This window comes from Vigna angularis, chromosome 10, assembly GCF_016808095.1.
Source record: "Vigna angularis cultivar LongXiaoDou No.4 chromosome 10, ASM1680809v1, whole genome shotgun sequence".
NCBI classification, from domain to species: Eukaryota; Viridiplantae; Streptophyta; class Magnoliopsida; order Fabales; family Fabaceae; genus Vigna; species Vigna angularis.
Window position 1 is genome coordinate 8,397,820 of NC_068979.1, and position 21,060 is coordinate 8,418,879.

General features: G+C 29.6%; 3 protein-coding genes across 5 annotated transcripts; all 3 read right to left on the reverse strand.

The window, feature by feature from the left end:
* Positions 1-8,337: 8,337 nt before the first annotated feature.
* On the reverse strand, positions 8,338-14,025 carry LOC108335558 (uncharacterized). Of its 3 annotated transcripts, none has more exons than XM_052869599.1 (7): positions 13,868-14,025; positions 13,458-13,571; positions 13,095-13,347; positions 12,833-12,947; positions 12,211-12,375; positions 11,657-11,731; positions 8,338-8,527 (listed from the first exon to the last, which is right to left on the reverse strand). In XM_052869599.1, exons 1-6 carry the CDS (start codon positions 13,958-13,960, stop codon positions 11,689-11,691), a joined length of 783 nt encoding a protein of 260 aa, XP_052725559.1. In that variant the 5' UTR covers positions 13,961-14,025; the 3' UTR covers positions 8,338-8,527; positions 11,657-11,688. The 3 variants fall into 3 exon arrangements, with proteins under 3 accessions (XP_052725559.1, XP_052725560.1, XP_017427080.1); XM_052869600.1 differs by having other exon boundaries at positions 11,653-11,731; XM_017571591.2 differs by lacking the exon at positions 8,338-8,527 and having other exon boundaries at positions 11,557-11,731.
* Positions 8,442-9,023, reverse strand: LOC108334826 (AT-hook motif nuclear-localized protein 17). Its single transcript, XM_017570759.1, has one exon. It carries the CDS (start codon positions 9,021-9,023, stop codon positions 8,442-8,444), a length of 582 nt encoding a protein of 193 aa, XP_017426248.1.
* Positions 14,026-16,683: 2,658 nt separating the features above from the next.
* LOC108334825 (uncharacterized) lies at positions 16,684-18,564 on the reverse strand. The gene is made up of 6 exons (XM_017570757.1): positions 18,069-18,564; positions 17,914-17,969; positions 17,768-17,821; positions 17,597-17,697; positions 17,402-17,497; positions 16,684-17,155 (listed from the first exon to the last, which is right to left on the reverse strand). Exons 1-6 carry the CDS (start codon positions 18,562-18,564, stop codon positions 16,684-16,686), a joined length of 1,275 nt encoding a protein of 424 aa, XP_017426246.1.
* Between the last annotated feature and the right edge of the window lie 2,496 nt (positions 18,565-21,060).

Sequence of the window (21,060 nt, forward strand, 5' to 3'; positions counted from 1 at the left end):
ATTATATTAATATTTTAATCACCACTTGGCCTATTTGATCCCTCAATAATGTCTTAAAATTTGAGTGCTTTATCCACTATCAATATTTTAAATTTTTTTTAATTTTTTTTTACATAAACTTATTACATTAACAATGAAATTTATTTCTACTAGTAATAAAATTATAAATATTTTTCATGGGTCTTACATTTATTACTTCATTTAATTTTTATCTATATTTCATCACAGTCGTACCTTCTTTTTACCTTTCACACACTATAAGAAAATAATTAAATAACAATTAATTTTAGAGATAAAAAATAATTAATCACACTAATTTAGATACTAATTTATAAACTAACAACTTAAAATTATTAGTCACCAAAAATTATTAGTCACTAGATAAACTATACTTAAACGGGTTAGGAGGATTAAATTAGTACTTCATTTTTTTTTGTGCATATTGATTTTCACATATTAAACAATGATTTTCTCTCCAATGTTTTTATTTGCTATAGTCGAAAATGGGCTCTCATATTTTCAAAGTTTAAGTTGATTTTTCTTATGATAAAACTAAGTAGTGAATAAGACCTTACTCTAAGCTAAATTTCATTATTATGTCATGAGATTAAATCTACTCACGAGAAATGCACTCTACTATGAAGTTTCAATAATAAATAAAGTGATTAGATGAATGGAAATAGTGTTAATGTCATTACAGTATTCAAGAGTATTTGCCAATTTGTCATTACAGTTCCATATTTAAATTACTTTTAGTTCACTTCTCATTGTAGACTTATTACTACAATAAATTTTTCAAATTTTTTTAATGCTGCTATTGAATGCCATAGAATATAATAAATATGTTTTCCTTTTACCACATTAATTTGATTCATAAAAAAATTTGACCACATTAAATTTTATAAGAGATTTTAAAATCAAACAAATAAAACGGTCTATATTAATATCGATTTTTTAAAATTTCAATATTTATAAATGAAAAAAAAAGTAAATATAAAATAAACGTAAGTTGCATAAATATTAAAAGGTTGAAAGGTTTTCGAACTTTGTATTAATGAATGGTGAAATAGAATAATTATTCATTCATAATTAATTCTTATACAGTCATGAATTGATAACCTATCTCTTTTATTTGTGGGGTTGTTCAAAATTTATATAACAAAATAAGTATTCTACACGGAATTCTAAAATCATAAACTGAAGAACACATTGAAACTAACATCATCACTTACAATATTAGTTCAGCAATAAAAGAAAGAGTTTCACAAACTACAGACACAAATAAGTACATTAAGTACATTAAAACATTGCCACCACTTAGATTTCACCAAAATAAATCTACAAATTATCATGCTTCTAATGACACTTAATAAGAATAAAAAAGTGAGAGAAAATTAATACACCACATGACAAAACTTAAATAAAACTTAACCAATCTTGTAATCGTCATCTAAAGAACAGATTAGGGTATGTCAATATCTCATTTTTCAAGATCAATATTATCTTTTTCTCAATGATTTTAAAAGTTTTTAAAAACAGTAATTGTCAGAACAACATTGTCACCTGCCATAACCTTTCCTCCAACAACTCCAATAAAGCTTTGACCTGAATTTGAGCAAAAAGAAATGTTGAAAAAACAATCAAGATCAACATTAGATGATAATGAAGCACTAGAAGAGTTGTTATTTATGCAAGTGCCAGTAAGAGAAACTAAAGTGAATGGTCCATGAATAATGAAAGTAGAAGTTCCATATTGATTGTCACGGAGAGCAGCGTTCAGAATAGATCCTGATGCACTTCTTACTGTGATGCTAATTTTGTAGTCACGGGCAAATTTGATCAATGTCTCAATTACATCGGAGCTTTTAGGGATTTGGATTAAAATAGGTTTTTGGACATGTTCATTGTTTTGATTAATCGGGAGGGTTAATTTTGGTTTGTTCTTAGAACCCATAGGTCTACCTCGTGCCCTCTTTAATGGTGATGAGGAAGATGATGAATTTGGATGAGAGGAAGAATCAATAGCATCATCAAAGATATTATCAGAAGAAGAAAGTGGGGTGGATGATGATAATTGAATGATTCAACCATTGTTAATGTAGAAAAAAAGGATGTATATGTCAGATTTGAAATGAAAAAATAATATTGAATTGGATATATAAAGCCGACGAAAATTTTCTTTTTTTTATAAAAAAATATTAATAGTTAATGTTTTGTTATTTGAGTTATTTTTTAAATTCTTTAATATAATACCTAAATAGTAGAGAGAAAATTGAACTCACATCCTCTTTTATTATAAAATAAAAGAATAGAAATATTGTTACTAAAAAATAAATTATTATAATAATTGTAATAATATATAGAGGGGTATAAACTTTATAAAAGGATAAGAAAATGAATGGTATCCACAAGGATCAAGTTACAATAAAGTGTGCCTATTGCATGTATATTTGAGAGTTATGATTTCTGGTCAAAAAGTGAATCGACAATGATACAAAACATATGCGGTTTTCAAAAGTGAAACAGCAGGAAGAAACAGGGGATTTGAGGACTAAAATACCAACTTCAACCATATTAAAAGTGAGTTTTACTTATGTAGTTTTACAAATTTTACCTTTTAATCTTTATTATAGTTAAATTTTTAATCTAAAAAATGTACCATTTTAATCCTCTTCTTACAAATTTTAAAAATAAATTTTATAAATCATTTAGTCTTCATGTGTGAACAAACTTTACATTTTAGTCTCTAATTATCCATTTTAATTTTCTTATAATTCCAATAGATAAAATTTAATTTCTTTTTAGTTCTTTTGTATCTAAAATGATTGGATTAAATATGTTAAAAATAGTATGTATAATAATTAAATGATATAATTTCTAAGTATAACGACTAAATTAAAGGTAATATTTATTAAGGTATAAAATCCAAAGGAGCAATTTTATCTTAAAAGTAGTATGTATACAAATTAAAATGAGTGATTTTTAAATGTGAGTACGAGTTTTTTCAACTATAAAGATAAAATGAGCAACTAAACTTTAAAGTTTACATAGAGTGAAAGAGAAAGAGAAAAGAGAAAAAAAAATGGTAACAAAGAAAATTATGAAGAATTATTTTGAAAATTGAAGGCTTGAACTGTAAAATCCTGACATCTTCTGATTTTGAATTTGATCGATGTTGTCGAGTGTAAAAAGATGATACCTTATATTAATGAACGACAAAAAAAAGAACAAAACACATTAAAATATATGAATTAAGATGTGAGCTGTTAAAGTTATCATCAAGAAGTTTATTATTTTTTCTTGATTGCTTTAAAGAGATTAATCCTTGATTGTTACATGTAGAAGTGTGCCATATAACAAACCACATATTAAAAACCACATATGAATTTAACTTTGGATGTTAAAAGCAAAAGGAGGTATATGGTCCACATAAAATTTCAGTTAAATAATTTTAATATGTGAAAAACTAACTAAGAAATAGCAAGTATTGTATAAGTTAAAGTTTTTTCAAATTTATTGCGAAAAAGAGGATATGATTAATTGATAATCTTTCTTGAAAATAAATCATCAATACTCACAGGTAAGGTAAGAAATTAACATTATCTCTAAGTCAAACTCTTAAAATAATAAATTTATTAGTCTTTATTTTTTATGATATTTAATTTTTTTTTACTTTTATTGAATATAAGATTTAGAGTTACACTCTTCTTTGAGTTAATCATAGGTACTCTTTTTTGTATTGTCATTTATTTTAGTAAGACATGTTCATTTGACTTGGTCACCAAAATTAATTACTGATTTTAATATTACTAATGAGTCTTTTGAAGAAGAATCACTAAAAAGATACAATACAAATGAGACATGAGTTTAATCTACACATAAAAATTGATACACTTCTAACCAAAATATTAAAACAATGAATTTACAAATTTTTATCTGATATTATATTTAACTTTATCTTTTTTTATTCCATGTGAGACTTAAACATATATTTAGATTCCTAATAATGTGAAAACTTAAAATAAAGATGACAGTGGAGCTTCAACTTAATATAAATGACAATTAATATAGAAGGTGCATGTGCTTCCCTTTTTAATGGGTTTTACTGTCAGAATTTTATTAGTAACAGTGACACAATTGAACTCATATATGAAAAAAAATGAATGCAAATTGTTTAACATTTTGACACGTGCATAAATGGACATATTAGAGGAATGTCACACAAAAGAGAAACATACGAGGATAAAGAGAGATAGCATTTGTGAAGCTTGAAGGTGGATGTTTCTTCCAAACCCTCCACATCCAAAGCATGCATTAATTGTTTTTCCCAACGCAAAAAGTGTCATTTTAACATCTAATTCTTTAATTTTATAAAATTAAATTGTAAAGTAAGATTTGTATTTGTTATAAATTGATTTTATTTTTAATTAATATGAGACTTTCAATATAACTTCTTAATATTAAGACATATATATCTCAAGACTAGATATTAAGAATGATCTGATAGCAATTCAATAATAAATAAAACAATAAAATCAAATTAGACTTAAAATATTTTTTAATAAAATATTTTCTTACATTGCGTTTCATTAAATGAAAGATAATTGTGTATTTTATAATATTTTTTATTTAATAACATATCTTATAATTGGAAAATTTTAATTAGTTATTTTTTAATTTTTCACGTTATTCCATGAATATTCATAATTTAGTGAATTGAGTTTTTAGTACTAATTTTATTTTTATTATGGCTTAAAGTCTCAAATTCTGTTATAAAATAATACGAAGAAATTATTGTTATTCTCTCTTATGGTAATCCTAAGTTATGTAATTGTATTGCTTTCATAATTCATATTAGTGTTGTCAAGATAGGTTATAATCCGCGAGCTAACCCGACTCACCATGGGTTTAAGTCGGGTTGAGTTTGAAAAAAATGTAATTTTTTTTATATGAGTTAGTTTTCAACCCGACTCACCGGGTTAAACCCGTGGTGAGCTAAGTTCGCTCACCAATTCACCTAATTTAATTTAATTATTTATTAGTTTTGTGTTTCAATATCATTAGTTAACATTTTTCTTATTATATTGTAGATGATGATAAAAAAGGAGATGTTTCAAGAGAAAAAAATATTATAGATTTATCTATTCAAGACTCTAATATTATAAATGGACAAGTGATACAAAAATTATCAATATTAAAAATTTATTTTTTAACCTTTTGTACATGTTTTTGGATTACGTTTGGATTGTATGATACTTTTTTCTTTTATTTTGAATTGTCTTTGGTGTTTAACATCATTTTAGTGTGACGTTTATTTAGATTTGAACTAAAAAATTGTAATTTTTTTATTTTAAAAAAATCTTATAATTAAATGAGTCAATGAGTCAATCCGTTTAACCCACTAACACGTGGTGGGTCGGGCCGAGTTCGAATTTTTTCAACTCGCTAATAAATGAGTCGGGTTGGGTTGACTCACTAAGTGATCAACCCGTGGTGAGCCGGACCGGGACGAGCCGGGTTACTCGTTTTGACATCTCTAATTCACGTAAATGTGAAAAATATTAATTACATAAGTATAAATAAGGGCTAAAATGATGTGATAATTGAAGTGAAGGATCACAATAAGACAACAAATTAAGTTAAATTAATATACCAATCAATAAAAGTTTCTAAGGAAATAAATTAAAATAAGTTTTTTTACCCATATCTTTATTAATAACAAAGGGTATATTAATGATTGTTTTTTTAATTAAAAACCTATTAAAGCTATTGTGTGTCATATGTAGTGATTGATAAATTGTTAACACAGATAAAGTATTTTTGGTTCATATAACTTCTTGTATCAATTATATTGTATTGATTCATATAGATTACTATACTAGTTCTAATGTACTACATCTTTTATGAATCTCATGATTCTCTTCATTCAATCTTTCTTTTCTTATTTTTGTAATATGTGGGGGGTTATTATAAGATAAACACCAGATAAAACCTTTTTGTACATTGCACGAGTTGCAGAAGTAATACAAATTTTTTTCTCTATACAAATATCTCTCTCTTGTGTCTACAAATACATGCATTTTGCTTCCTCCGAAAACACAACTCACTTCTTTTCTTCTCTCTCGTTCTTTTATTCTTTTGTTGGATCTATCGAAGAGGAGGTTCCATGTGTGTTACACAAACACCAGTAACATATGAGTCAACTATATAAGGGATTGACACCACTCTTTACCCAAAACCTTAAGACAATGGGTTAATGGGTCTTTCATCTTTATATACTGCTCTACTTTCTCATTTCTATCCAATGTGAGACTTGGACTCACACTTGGATTCCCAACAATCTTCAGCGGAAGCATTGCCCCCAACCAACCACAACCACGAGTAGCCCTTTCCAACCGCCGTTCATCTTAATGGAACTCGCTTACCTGAATACCCTTTGCCAGGAAGACTTTCGGTATAGGGATCATTATACTCGTCTGAGCCGGTCACCAAGACAAACCATCGGCTCTGATACCACTGTTGGGTCTATTGAGAAGGATGTTCCATGTGGGTTATACAAACACCAATAACATTTGAGTCAACTATATAAGGGATCGACACCACTCTTTACCCAAAACCTTAAAGCAATGGGTTAATGGGTCTTTCATCTTTATATACTTCTCTACTTTCTCATTTTTATCCAACGTGGGACTTGGACTCACACTTGGATTCCCAATTGCTAGATTTGATATTCTCAAAACATTTACAAATTTTATGTTATATTTTAAGAAATTTACACAATAAACTAGGGATAATTCTTAAAGATAATAAATCTATACACTTCAAAAATTACATTTTGTTTGTGATTTCGTCTCCCTTTACAACTATATATATATATAAAAGAAAAAGTGAATTTTAGTTTTTTAGAATTTAAGTTTTGAGATTAGTCAAAAATAATATTAATGATTTTACTTTATTACTATTAATATTTACTTTCCATAAGTTTTTATTTTAAAAAAAAACATATTAATTAACGATTCTTTATTTAATTTTTATCTACTTATCTTTTACCATACGTTTTTCTCGACTTTCTACATTTCCAAACACATCCTTTATTTTGTTTCTTTAAATTTTAAAACAACTAAAGAAAATACAATATTTTTAATTTTTAAGAAAATCTATAAAAGAAATATATTAATATTGTATGTAGACATAAAATTACATATTTCATAAAAGATAGGATCAATGTCTCTGGACAAAACATCTTGGAGATAAACTATACTTAAATGAGCACCGAGGATTAAATCATGACTTCATTTTTCTGGGCATGTTGATTTTCCACATTAAACATTTATTTTCTCTCCAATATTTTTATTTGCTGTTGTCGAATATTGCCTTTATAATTCTTTTTTCCAAATTTTAAATTAAATTTTGTTATGATAAAACTAAGTAGTAAATAAGACATTACTGTAAAGCTAAACAATAGAGAAGCTAAAAAAAATTCATTAGGTTGTAAGATTAAGTCTACTGACGTGAAATACAATCCAATTTGAATTTTCGATAAAGAAAACTAGAGTTAATAAAGAAAGCTAGAGTTAATGTGTTGGCTACTTTAACATATCATGAAATTTATTTACCAATTTGTCAATACAGTTCCATTAAATTACCTTTTAAGTTCACTTTTATTTGTAGCTTTATTACCATTGCATTAACTTTTTAAATTTTTTTAATGTTTGTATTGAATGTATTGAATATAATAAATAATTTTCCTTTCACCACATTAATTTGATTTACAAAAAATTTGACCACATTAAATTTTATGTGGAATTAAAAACCCATATAAATAGAAGGGTCCATATAAATATAGATTATTTACTTTCAAAATTTAAATATTTATGAATGAAAAAAATAAATGTAAGTCATATATATTTGAACTTTGTATCAATGGTGAAATCAATTGTGAATTGAAAAAAAATAGAATAATCATTCATATCAAGTAATATGAATTGGTGAATTGGTAACTTTGTTTTTTTTTCATTTATCGGTATCTTTTAAGATTTAGATTTCAAAATAAATCTTCTTCATGGAATTCCAAAATCACAAATATAAAAGCACATTGAAACTAACACTTCACTTACATAAGCTCAACAATAAAAAAAAGTTACATCAATCATATACAAAAACAAGTGCTTCAAAGCATTTCCTGTCAATTAGACTTCATCAAAATAAATCTACAAATTACCATGCTTTTACAAATATCTTTGACGTTTCATAATAGAAAAAAAAAAAAAAAACTAACAAATCACTGTTCATGATAGCACTTATATTTTAAGATGAGTACATGTATAGTGACACCAATGAAGCGTTAACACGATTTAATTATCATTTAGATTACATGAATAACAACTATTGTTATCTTTTTTTTTCTCCATGATCATAATTGGTTTTCACTTTTGTTATTCTCAAAAGTTATTAGAAACAGTAGCAGCTACAACAACATCATTACCTCCGATAACCTTCCCTCCAACAACTCCAATAAAGCTTTGACCTATATTTGAACAAAAGGAAATGTTAAAAAAACAATCAATGTCAAGATTAGACAATGATGAAACAGTACAAGAGTTGTTATTTATGCAAGTGCCAATGAGGGAAACTAATGTGAAGGGTCCATGAGAAATGAAAGTAGAAGTTATGGATTCACTACCACGGAGAGTGACATTCATAATAGATCCTGATGCACTTTGCACCGTGATGCTAATTTGGTAATCATAGGCGAATTGGATTAGTGCCTCAATCACATCAGAATTTTTAGGGATTTGAATGAAAATAGGTTTTTGACTATGCTCGTTGTCTTGGTCAATCACAAGGGTTAATTTTGGTTTGTTCTTGGATCCCATAGGCCTACCGCGTGTCCTCTTTGATGATGATGAGGAGGAGGGAGATTTTCGATGAGTGGAAGAATCTGTAACATCATCAAAGGTGTTGTCATGAGAGGAAGAAAGTGGGGTGGATGATAGGGGAGTTACATTACTTGGTTGAACCATTGTTAAGGTAGAAAAGGAGGATGTATATGAGATTTGAAATGGAAAGTGATATTGAATTGGATATATAAAGTCAGGGAAAGGGAAAAGAGGAAGAATAAAATTATTTTGTTTGATGTTTCTTTGTAGATAGTTTGTAACTAGGTTAAATGTGTTTTTAGTTTCTAAATTTTGATACAAAATTAGAATTTGTCCATGTTCAAAATTTTGATACAATTTGGTTTCCAAACTTTAAAAATGAATAGATATAGTTTTCATAATCCAACTGTGTTAATTTTTATACCATTTGACAAGTTTCAACTCAAATATCATCATAGAACACCATTTTAAATGACTATATGCATTCATTTTTAAAGTTTAAAAATAAAAATATATCAAAATTTAGAACATAATAAATTTCAGTTTCGCAACTAAGTTATGAACTACAAATATATTTAACTTTTTTTAATAATCAAATAGATTCGTTTGGCATTTTATAAGAGAATCAAGAAAATGGATGAGGTCCACATGGACCAAGTTACAAGAAACAAAACCACGGGCCTTTGCATGCATATTTAAGAGTTATGATTTTTTATTTAAAAAAAAGTTGGCAATTAGTGATGGATTTTCAAAAAAGTATTTTAGAGATAATAAGATAGATGTACTAAACTTTTAGAAATATCAAATATATAAAATATACTTGATAAAATTAATTTTTATTTATATATTAGTTTACATATTAAAAAAATTGGGAGAGATCAAAGCTCCCTATGGACCTTCTAAAATTCACACCTTGTTGGTAATATGATATAAAACGTAGGTGATTTTCCAAAGTGAAAGAGAAAGAAAAGATAGAGATTTCATATGCATTAAAAGTGAGTTTTACTCATTCAGTCCTTATAGTTTTACAAATTTTACCTTTTAATCTTTATCATACTTAAAATTTTAATCCCAACACATACAATTTTAATATCTTTGTAGTCCATATAAATTTATTAATCATTTAGCTCCTATAGTTGTATAAACTTTACCTCTTAGTCTAAGTTATCAATTTTAATTTTCTTGTAGTTCTTATACATACAAAATTAGTCTCTTTTAGTTATTTTGTATCTAAAACTATTGAAACTAAATATATTAAAATTAACATATAATGATTAAAGGATATAAGTATAGAGATTAAAAGGTAAAATTTATTAAAATATAGAAACCAAATGAGTAATATTATTTTAAAAATATTAAGTACAAAAATAAAAATGGGTGATTTTCAAATGAGTACTCAAAGTTATGTAGAGTCAAAGAGAAATAGAAAAGTGAAGAAATAGATGGTAACAAAGAAAATAACAAGGAATTATATTGAACATCAAAGACTTTAACTTTTAAAGTCTCTAACTATTTTTATTTATTTTAAATTTGATTTATCTTCTTGAGTCTAAAATAACTATATCGAAAATCAATCAGCAAAAAAAAAAAAAGAAATCAATAATTATTACTCACAAAAAAATAACTTATCATAAATATTAAATATATAAATTAAAGTGTGAACTGTTAAAGTTATTATCAATGGCTAAAGTTTTTTATTTTTTTCTTGAATGCTTTAAAGAGTCCAATTCATGTTGTTACATGTGGTATGTACCATGTAACTTACATTAAAAATGTATTTAATTTTGGAATTGAGAAAACAAAAAGGATGGATGGGCCACATCAAATTTGAATGAGATGATTGCATGATGTGAAAAGCTAACTAAAACATAGCCTCATAAAATGATAGATTTTTCAATTGATAAACACTCATTTTCTATCCATATATTTTATTTTTTAGTCTAATTATTTTTTCTGCTATATTTTTTTTTTCAAATTTAACTTGCCCACTTAAATTCTGAATAGTAAAGGAATTTGAAAATTCACGTTAGGCCATAGGATTAAATTTACCCAGGAAAATTTTCAGAAAATTTGAATTATCATAAAAAAAATAAAGAAAGTAATTAGATTAACAATAATATATTGTGTTAATAAAACAGGGATGAAAGTGACAGTTTCATAATAAAACTGCCTTATTGTGCACCTTTATTTGTAGCTTGAGTTTTAAAAAATCATTATGTTTAATATTGAATAACATTAAATACAGTAAATGTACTTGATTTGACCATATTATTTTGTTCAAAAGAAAAAAAAGAAAACTTTGACCACATTAAATTTTCAAACCAAAAAAGCCGGTTATATCACTGTAATTATTGTAATATTTATAAAAGGTAACTGTTATTGATTCATAAACTATTTGTTAAACATAGTATATAAATATAAAAGTAAGCTTCAAAATTGTGGGGGAAATCTAGTTCTGCAAGTTAAGCATGGTATCTAAGTTATTATAATTTTTTTTCTGTGTTCAATTTTTATGAATAAATTTTTTCCAAAATCTAATATTTCTTTGTTTTGACATTCATACTGATAACTTGATCTTGAAAATTAACTTCAAGAGAGTTTTAACTTTTAATCTCCAGCTACTCATTATAAATAAAAAGATACTTAATTTGATTAAATTTTCTGTCTAGCAATAAAATTGTATATGAAATTCAATATCTGTTCATTATATATAGGGCATGTCATAACTGATGCAGAATACCCTTTGCTTCTGTAGGTATATGCATATACTTACTTACACATATATGTGCTATAAATCAATGTTTCTCACTCATACTATAGTTTTAGGAACTACGATTTGTAGAAGTCCATCCCTGAAAATGGAGAAAGAAACAACAAATCATCAGCTTCAAATGTATAAATGTAAAGCACATATATTTGAACCTCTGCATAACATACTACTTCTGCATAAAAAGGTATTTTCTAAGTAGATGTTATAAATCATATAGCTTCTGCATTGAGATTGAAAAATCTATGAATCATAAATCCATGGAAGTGCTGTAGATGCCAAACAAAGCATTAACATTGGCATAGATTCAGGTTTTCTGTACTTAAAATACCATCATGATCTAACTGCCATTTTAGCCAAGAACATTAGGTATTCAATGGATTTCTCAGTTATTTAATTGAATTTCAAGCTTACAATTTAACACACCATCTTGTGTTACTATAATGATTTAGTGATCCAATAACCAAAACTACTAAAACAAGTACTAATCATATAATGCAATAGACCAAATTAGAAGAGTTTTTAATTCATGAGTTAACATTAAGAAACACAGATATAACTCACAAAAATTCAGCTGATATTCTGTCCTTGTTCACACCAGAAGGAAGTTGCCACACCACCTCATATGGTCCATACAATATTTCCCTCCGATGGTATGAAGAAAATGAAGCATTTGGACAACTAGAAATTGTCCAAGAGCTTGTAGAGCGTCTACCTTTCACACACAACCTGTCACAGTTCACATATTCATTCTTTTATCAGAATGAAAACAGCTCATGTACTTCAAAACATTCATAACAAATGAAAGAACCGTTGGGTTTAAGGAGGAGGAGTTTAACCGGGAAGACACAAACACCAATAACATTGGTGCCCAACTATATAAAGGGATTGATACCACTATCTGTCAAAAATCTTAAGGTAATGAGTTAATGGGACTTTCACCACCTTTATATAGTATTCTATCTTTTCATTTCTATCTATGGGACTTCGACTCATTTGGATTCCCAAGAAGAACCATTCCAAAAAACACAATAATGACTTTCAATAAAACTAGTATCCAACAATAGTTTATTAAGCCTTATCCTTTTCTTCAACATTCCCTTACTATTATTGATTAAGCAGAACTAAATGCTTAGTACCATAAATTGCAAAGATTAAAATGATTAGTATAAGATATGCTTCTTACTTTAGATCATCAACCTCCACTCTTATGTCACTGATACTCACACCTGGAACTTCCACTGTGATCACATATTTGCTTTCTGATTCTGCAACATCCATCCTTGGAGACCACTCAATTCCTGCACAATTGACAATCATTATTTAGCAGTTGACAGACACCATAAAAGACGTTTCACCAATAATTCAAATAATTTATATGCTTCTGTTTGTTATAGCTAATCATCTAACATAACATCAAATAACTTTCTGAGCTCAAAAGTGCTAACCACCAATTTCAGAATAGCACGTTTTCTTCTCAGAAGGCAACTGATCTCCTCTAGTCTGTCTGTTTGGCCTGGCAAATGTAGGTGGTTCAAGTGTATCAAAGCCCTGCTCCGGAGTCAGTGATTGGACCACTGAATTTTTTGAGAGTGATTCTGCCACCGCAGGTCTAGCAAAACATGGTGCTCTTGCAGTAGAAGCGCATTCAGATGTAGCACCAACACCATGATGAGTTTTAGGAGCAAAAGTTGAGCCACCCTGAAAAAATTTTGTATCAAAGAAGCCAGTGAGAAATGAATCATTCACCAAAAAGAGAAGTAAATAGAACATTGTGGAGTATTTCAAAACAATAAGAACACATTAAGTACCTCTTCAATTGAAGTTTGCCTCATAAAATAACCAAGAGAAGAAGATGCTTGGCGTGCAAAATACACCTTATTATCGCATCTCCTGAGCACAGAATTCAGACTGCCACTGCAGTTCTGATGGTGAACATATATATTCAAGAAAAACAAGGATAGTACATACAGATTATCAGAAGTTGTAAACCAGAAGCTACAAAACAAATATAGTGGTCTATTAAAAGAACATACATGAAAATATGCAATATTAGGTTGATGAAACCATAGAAAACCAGACATTCTGTAAGTGATATTTCAGAATTTATTCAAAGGTAGTGACATGAAGATTAAAATTCCATTATTATGAGCAAAGTAAGAAGATAAAAGAGTGTTAATGGAAATAAAGAAAGAAAGAAAAGAGCAGAGTGTATTATTACCATTGGCAGAACATGGGTAGCTGAAGTATCATCCTTGGAAGCAAAGTGGGCTGCGATCATGTGAATTCTGCGTTTCACCAACTCAGTCTCCATTTCTACCAATAGAATGTTTCACCAATATTTGAGCTGAAGAGATAATGCAGTAAGCATTACAGGATCAACAATATATGCAGAGACAGTCACTGCTGAATGGAAGATATTTCTAAGACAAGAACATTGGTGGGGCCATTCAATCTAAATATCTCAGAAACTCAAGATAATGTCACTCAGATTTTATGCCCTTCAGTCCACCAGCACCCAAAATATCACTTTGTTTCAGAGTTGGACTGTAGCATTTTGATTTTTTTTATTTTTTATTTTTTATTTTTATTATTATTATAACCTTATGATAAAATATATAATAACAAATATATAACTGTATTAATTATATATGATCAGGTGTTAAAAGTGAGCCATATCAGTTCATTAGTATAAGTTATCTCACCACAAATTCAAAGTTAAAATTAAAATGAATCAGTTTAATGAAGTTTACTTTTTCGTGAGTCATAAAATTATATACGACTTATGTTTTTTTTTTAAATTTTTTTTTATATATTTGTTAAAATCAATACTTTCATTTTTATACTAAATATTATTATAATTGAAACCTATCTAATTTAATTAAAAAAAGTTAATAAACATCCAAATTATTTAAATGTTATTGAGTAACATTTTAATTTCTAAAATTAATTATATTATTGATTTGTATAATTACAAGTAATAAATAATTATAATAAAAATTTATAAAAGAATTAATAAATAATGGTGATGGTCAAATCACCTACGGATCAAAGCCATTTAATCTACAAGTTTAATTTGATCCAATTTTTAAAAAAATTACTTTTACTCCTCAATCCAGTTTGAACATCACGTTAAGAATTTAAACTCATTTTGCATGTCTAATCAAACAAATATTACAAATTAGATATAAATTTATTAAAAGTTACACTTTTATCATTTTATTTAGCTCTTTTAACCTCATTTTTCTCTTCTTTTGCTAAAAAACTTAGGTTTAATCATTTAGAACATCCCTATTTCTGAAGAATTTTCTCAATTAGGTCATCGTAGTGTTTTATCTCTCAATTAGGTCCCTAAAGATGAAAAATTTGATCAATTAAGACCTTGCCGTTAATCTGGGTGAAAGGCGTTTAAAAATGTTGTGCGTGGCAGGGTAAAATTAACAAGTTTTACTGACGTGGCATAGTATGGTGTACTGCGTTGGATAACTTCCATTGAATTACTGAATCATTGAAAACACAATGTTTAAATTAAAAAACATTAAATGAATAAAACGCAACGTTTAACTAAGTGAGCACGCAACATTATTTGGGGAAACAAAATCAAAATAATTGGGATTTCAATAAATCCCTAAATTGGAACACTCAAATCCCTAATTTAAATGTGTGCCTGAGGAGAGCGATGTTGGTCTTGAACCTTGTTTAGTTTATTGTTGGAGGGTGTTTCTGTGCGACGCAGGTGGGTGCTGAACGAACTTGTTCTAAGACGATGTCCAAGGATCATTCATGCTGTTCGTCGAGCTGCAATGTGTGGCGGAAGGAGAACTTTAATGTGTGTTCACCGATTTGTCACTATGGAGAGAGATGTGCGTTGAGAACTGCTAAAACTATGAAGAATCGTGGGAAGCAATTTTGGGGATGCTCAAAGTATAAGGTATGATCGATTTCAGCTATGTATTATGTGGAACTGTTTCTGAGAATAGATTGTTGTGTTTACAGAGTGGTACTGAAGACAGTGGTTGCAACTACTTCAAATGGTGCAGTGATGTTGTGGAACATGAAATGGGGACATGCTTGAAGTGTGAAGGAAACAAACAAAGTTTGCTGAACAGTGAAGAAATGAATAATATTAGGAAAATGTTAGTTAAGTTACAGAAATGTGTCTTCATTGTTGAAAAGTGGATGAAGGTGTTCATCATTTTGGTTTGTGTTTTATGTGTAATAAACACAGTTTTAGTTTCAATGATGATGAGAATGGGATGATGTCTTTGAATGATGCACCTTTATTCCATTTTAATGAAAATGAGAGTTGTTTGATGTGTTTGAGTAAGAAATTGAATTCTGGTTATGGAATCTTTTATCACTAAAGAGAGGTGCGTATATTGGTTTTATATGGTATGAAATCTGATATGATTAAAGAGAGTTGTGTTTGAGTAGGAATCTGATATGACTAAAGAGAGTTGTGTTTGAGTAAGAATCTGATATGTTCACATGGCTTTAGATACATTGTTTCACTTTACGAATTGAACTTAAAAAAGTCACCAATACGCAATTGTGATTTGTCAGGCTTTAGATTTAGTCATTTTCATATTTGGTTTCCTGTTTCTCATATTTGTCATTATACTTCACTCACTTTCATATTGGTTAATCAATCCAAAATATGAATAAATCATTGTCATAAGCTGTACATAGTCACAAACTATACATAAATAGTTAATAACAACTGAGACATAAATAGTCATTGTCATAAGCAACAAGAAAGATTCAATATGCAGTGAATCCAAAATATTTCATGGCACAAGCCACAGTTTGCACTTGTTCAAAGGATACAATAAGCAGTGATAAAACAACACTAACATTGTCTAAAGATTAACAAAGTGTTGAGTTATACAAAATTATCTCACACGCATCAAAATGTTGGTCATAGGACTTATACAATTGTCTAAACATTACAATTCATCATTTATCCCCTTCACCTACAACTTCATCCTGATTTGATGATGGAATCATTGGTTGAGTTGATGGGTTAGTATCTTGTGTTTAGAGAGAGTTCACATCACGTGTCTGGGTTGCTTTGGTGCAAGAGGTTCTGTTGTGGCCCAAGTCCTTACAAATGCCACATCTTTTCTTTAAACCACCCTTCCTCATTCTTTTGTCGTCCTTGACCAACTCCCATTGCTCCAACCTTCGCTTCTTCTTTGGTCTCCCAGGAAATATTCTTTTTGGTGGAGGGAGGACATCAACATATGGAGTAATCTCCCACATCTTGTTACCATTTATTGGATGGACAATTGAAGAGTAGATTTCTTCATATGTTGACTTCCTAAAGCAACATGGTATGAAGTCCTCTACATCTAGATTTAGGAATTTCATAGCAGCCAAGGAGTGGCAACATGGTACGCCAGTGATAGCCCACTTCCTGCATGTACACAAATTTTGATCTAAATTCACTACAAACTTGTCCCCAGCTTGGGACACATGGCGAACTTCAAAAACCTTGTTTGCTGACCAACTGTAAAGTAAAAAGAAGGAAATTAATAAAGAATAAAAAGTTCACATACTAACACAAATGATAAAGAAAATTGAGTAAAGGTTACCTCGGAATCCAATGTTTAGTTAACTGAGACTCCTTGTTTAGCCTACTCTTGATTTTAGGACAAATGTCCCAGACAATGATTGTATTTTACTCCTGTTAGTTGTCCATCTCTTCATCAAGTAAAGGCGAATGTCCTCCAACATGCTTATGATTGGCTTAGACCTTATATGCACCAAAACACTGTTGAAAGCCTCTGACATGTTGTTGACCAAAGTATCACATTGGGGTGTGCTGCTAAATCTTGATCTTGACCAGTATCTACATTGTTTAAGTATAATGAACATTTAAGTCTACCAGTATCTACCCAAGTCACATAACCATGTTCAAATATTAAAGAAAAGAAGTATAAATACAAACCTGGGAGGAATTTTTAATAAGTATTTGAAAGCCTCATCATTGAGTTGTTTTATATTTCTCATTTCTGATTCCCATGTTTGTGGATGGGTTGCTGATGCTGCCTTCCACATCAAACGCTTGAGATGTTTTCAAGGGAATTTTTTTTTCTGAAATTTGCGTTAGGTGCCTAACACAGAAATGTTGATCAATTCCAGGAACCACTTCTTGTACAGCTTGCAGTAGTCCCTGTTTAATCAGAATAATGACAGTGTTGTTAGAAATATTATTTCAATAAGAATGTTAATGAACATAATGGGGGAAAAGGTCATGTGCATTACCTTTTGCTGGTCAGACATGAATGTAAATGATGAACTCACTACCTCCCCACCAAGATCTTGAACCAGAAGTTCAAGGAACCATTTCCAAGTATCCTTGTTCTCTACTTCCACCACGACTTACGCAAGAGGTAACATTTGATTATTTGCGTCTCTACCAACAGCTGTTAATATATCACCACCATATTTTCCTTTCAAAAAAGCACCATCCAGCCCAATAATTGGCTTGCAGGACACAAAACTATCCTTGCAGGCCTTCAGACAAGTATAAAACCTTTTAAAAATGGGTTCACTGCCAGTATCTTCAACTTTGACTTTCACTGTGAATCCTTCATTACGACCTAGGAGCTCATTCGCATAATCATAAATCCTTTTATATTGGTCTTTGAAAGACCCATCAACATTGTCTGAAGCAATAACCTTTGCCCTATAAGCCATGCATCTAGATACACTTACATTCCATTTTCTATTTATCTTTTCACGAATTTCCACTCCTTTTACTTTGGGATTTTCTCTAACAGTTTTTTCCAACCTCTTACTGAGCCATTTTGAATTAAGTAATCTTACTTTGTGCTCTCTACTACAGTTGTGGTTGTCAATAATAGTCCTTAGTTGCCATGTTTTAATGGCTTCCATATAAGCACAATATGCCATTCAGGGGCATGCTCCTTTACCACTCATACATTTTACCCTAATTCTCTTCTTATCATTTTTAACATATTTAATATTTCTGCCATTTTGTACTGCATACGTTTTTATGGCATCCACAAAGTCTTGCTTCTCAGCAAAATAAGTGCCCAGATCCCATTTATAATCTACCATTGTCTTAGGCATAGAGAATGTTACAAACTTCCCATAACCCTCGTCTTCATCATCTTCACCATCACTTTCTACTGCACTGTCTAATTCATCGGATTCCCATTCATCATCAGACAAACCTTTATCATCATCACTATTTATTCCATCATCAACATCACTATTGGATATCTGAGTCCATGATGGTCCATAACATTGAACATTACCAACTCCATCTCCTACCTCCTCTTCTATATCACACTCAACATTTACATCAACCAGACCTTCCATACAATCATAATTAACCTCATCATTGCCATCATCATCATTAACATCCTCACCACTAGAACTCCAACTATGAACATCACCACCATCATCATTAACATCCCCTTCACACTCAATTTCACCTTCAACAACATGATCACCCTCACATCTTTCTTCTGAAACAACAACAGTTTCAGTCATACCATCATATTGACCTCTCTCACCTTCATTGGCAGGCACCTCACATTGTCTTTCACGATCCTGTTGACATTCACCCCAATATCCTGTTGACATTCAGCCTGAACAGTTTCTACTTCAGTTGTATTCTGAGTAACATATTCTAACATATGTATGACCTCAGGTTTAGAAACTGTGTGAACAACAAAAAGATGCACCTCACCATTAAGCCTAGCTAAGGTAATCATGTGCATGGCTCCTATGTCATCCAACAAAGGCTCCAACCTATTTTCTAACACAGAACCACCACCTACGCAGTACCACAACTCCTTAAACCCCTCATAACCTAGCCCTTTCACTACACTCACTACAAGGAAATAGCTCCACATGTCTGGGTCAAACGACAAAGTTGTACTCTTCCCCTCATAGTTAAGTTTCCCTTCATTTATGAACTTTCCACCGTGGTGGAAAACAACTTGGAAATTTTCCTCCATGACATACAAAATAAACTTATATTTAACCTTTAAAGTAATAAAAAAGGAAGGACAACAATATTTAGTAAGAATATATGCAAACCACAACCCACTGAAAAAGACAATCCAACAACACTTTAATATTGGGGGACCACATTGCACTCAAAATTGAAACAGGATAGAGCATGCAACATTGTGGGACAACCATAAAAGGACAACATCATCAAACAATTCAATGAAAAACGCATTTACTAACCTGAACACGTGATTCACCTCAAACACTTTCGTCACTGCCTTCCACGTGATTCACCGCCATGAGCTTCCTGATTTCACCGATTTAGAACCGATAGATCACTCCAAAATCTTCACACGAAGCCTACTTTCTCACCACGTATACGAATTTTCGCACCCAGTCAACAATTTTTTGCCTCGATAAAACCCTACTTTCCCAAAAATCCCAATTTCGCACCCACTGAACAATGAAATTAAAATTCTCTTTCTTCTAATAAGTTATCACTCAATTAACGTGCTCACTCAATTAAATGTTGCGTTTCATTCATTTAATGTTTTTTAGTTTAAACGTTGCATTTTCAATGATTCAGTAATTTTATTTCAATAAAATTTAATGTTATGGAAGTTATCAAACTCAGTACACCATACTCTGCCACGTCAGTAAAACTTGTTAATTTCACCCTGCCACGCACAACATTTTTAAACGCTGTTCACCCAAATTAACGGCAAGATTTTAATTGATCAAATTTTTCATCTTTAGGGACCTAATTGAGAGATAAAACACTATGAGGACCTAATTGAAAAAGAACCAAAAACTTACGTAGGTTACATAGTTTATTATAATTTTTTGTAAATACACAATAAACAATGTTCTCAGTTTTTTTTTTGCTTAAAAAACTGTCTTTTATTCATTAATATCACATTTCTTTATTTTCTATTAACTTTAGAATTTTCCATCAAGATTTTTCTTTATTAAAATACACGATTCCTGTCTGCATTTTTTTTTTCAGCAACAAGGCTTCTTTTTTCAAGAAAACTTGGGCATCGATTTCCTTTTCTATTTAAAACTAGTACTGTCCTGTGGAGACATATTCGATGAAAAAAATATTCACGTAACTCAATTTTTAATTAATTTTTCATATATTTTTTTAAATAATTCAAATTGACCATCAACACATAAAAATTAGAAAAAGTTACATGAATTTTTTCGAAAATAAATCACCGAATCCGTCTCCTTTACCAGTACCCCGAACACTAAAACAAATGTTTTTGTTACATAAGCCTTCTAAAATATGAACTTTTACCTATTAAGACATGTGAACAAACATTTCACGATGATAATGTGAGTCACGACACGACATACAGATAATTAAGAAAGAATTTTATGAATTTTTTTCCGAAATTTTAGAAATACATGATCATCCAAGAT

Coding starts and splice junctions, on each gene's coding strand:
- LOC108334825 (XM_017570757.1), bottom strand. CDS start 18,564: ATGGCATATTGTGCTTATATGGAAGCCATTAAAACATGGCAACTAAGG. Junction 17,822..17,913: donor TCATGTCTGACCAGCAAAAG/GTAATGCACATG, acceptor CTGATTAAACAG/GGACTACTGCAAGCTGTACA. Junction 17,498..17,596: donor TTATTAAAAATTCCTCCCAG/GTTTGTATTTAT, acceptor TAAACAATGTAG/ATACTGGTCAAGATCAAGAT.
- LOC108335558 (XM_052869599.1), bottom strand. CDS start 13,960: ATGGAGACTGAGTTGGTGAAACGCAGAATTCACATGATCGCAGCCCAC. Junction 13,572..13,867: donor CTACCCATGTTCTGCCAATG/GTAATAATACAC, acceptor GTTCACCATCAG/AACTGCAGTGGCAGTCTGAA. Junction 11,732..12,210: donor AGAATATCAGCTGAATTTTT/GTGAGTTATATC, acceptor CTCCATTTTCAG/GGATGGACTTCTACAAATCG.
- LOC108334826 (XM_017570759.1), bottom strand. CDS start 9,023: ATGGTTCAACCAAGTAATGTAACTCCCCTATCATCCACCCCACTTTCT.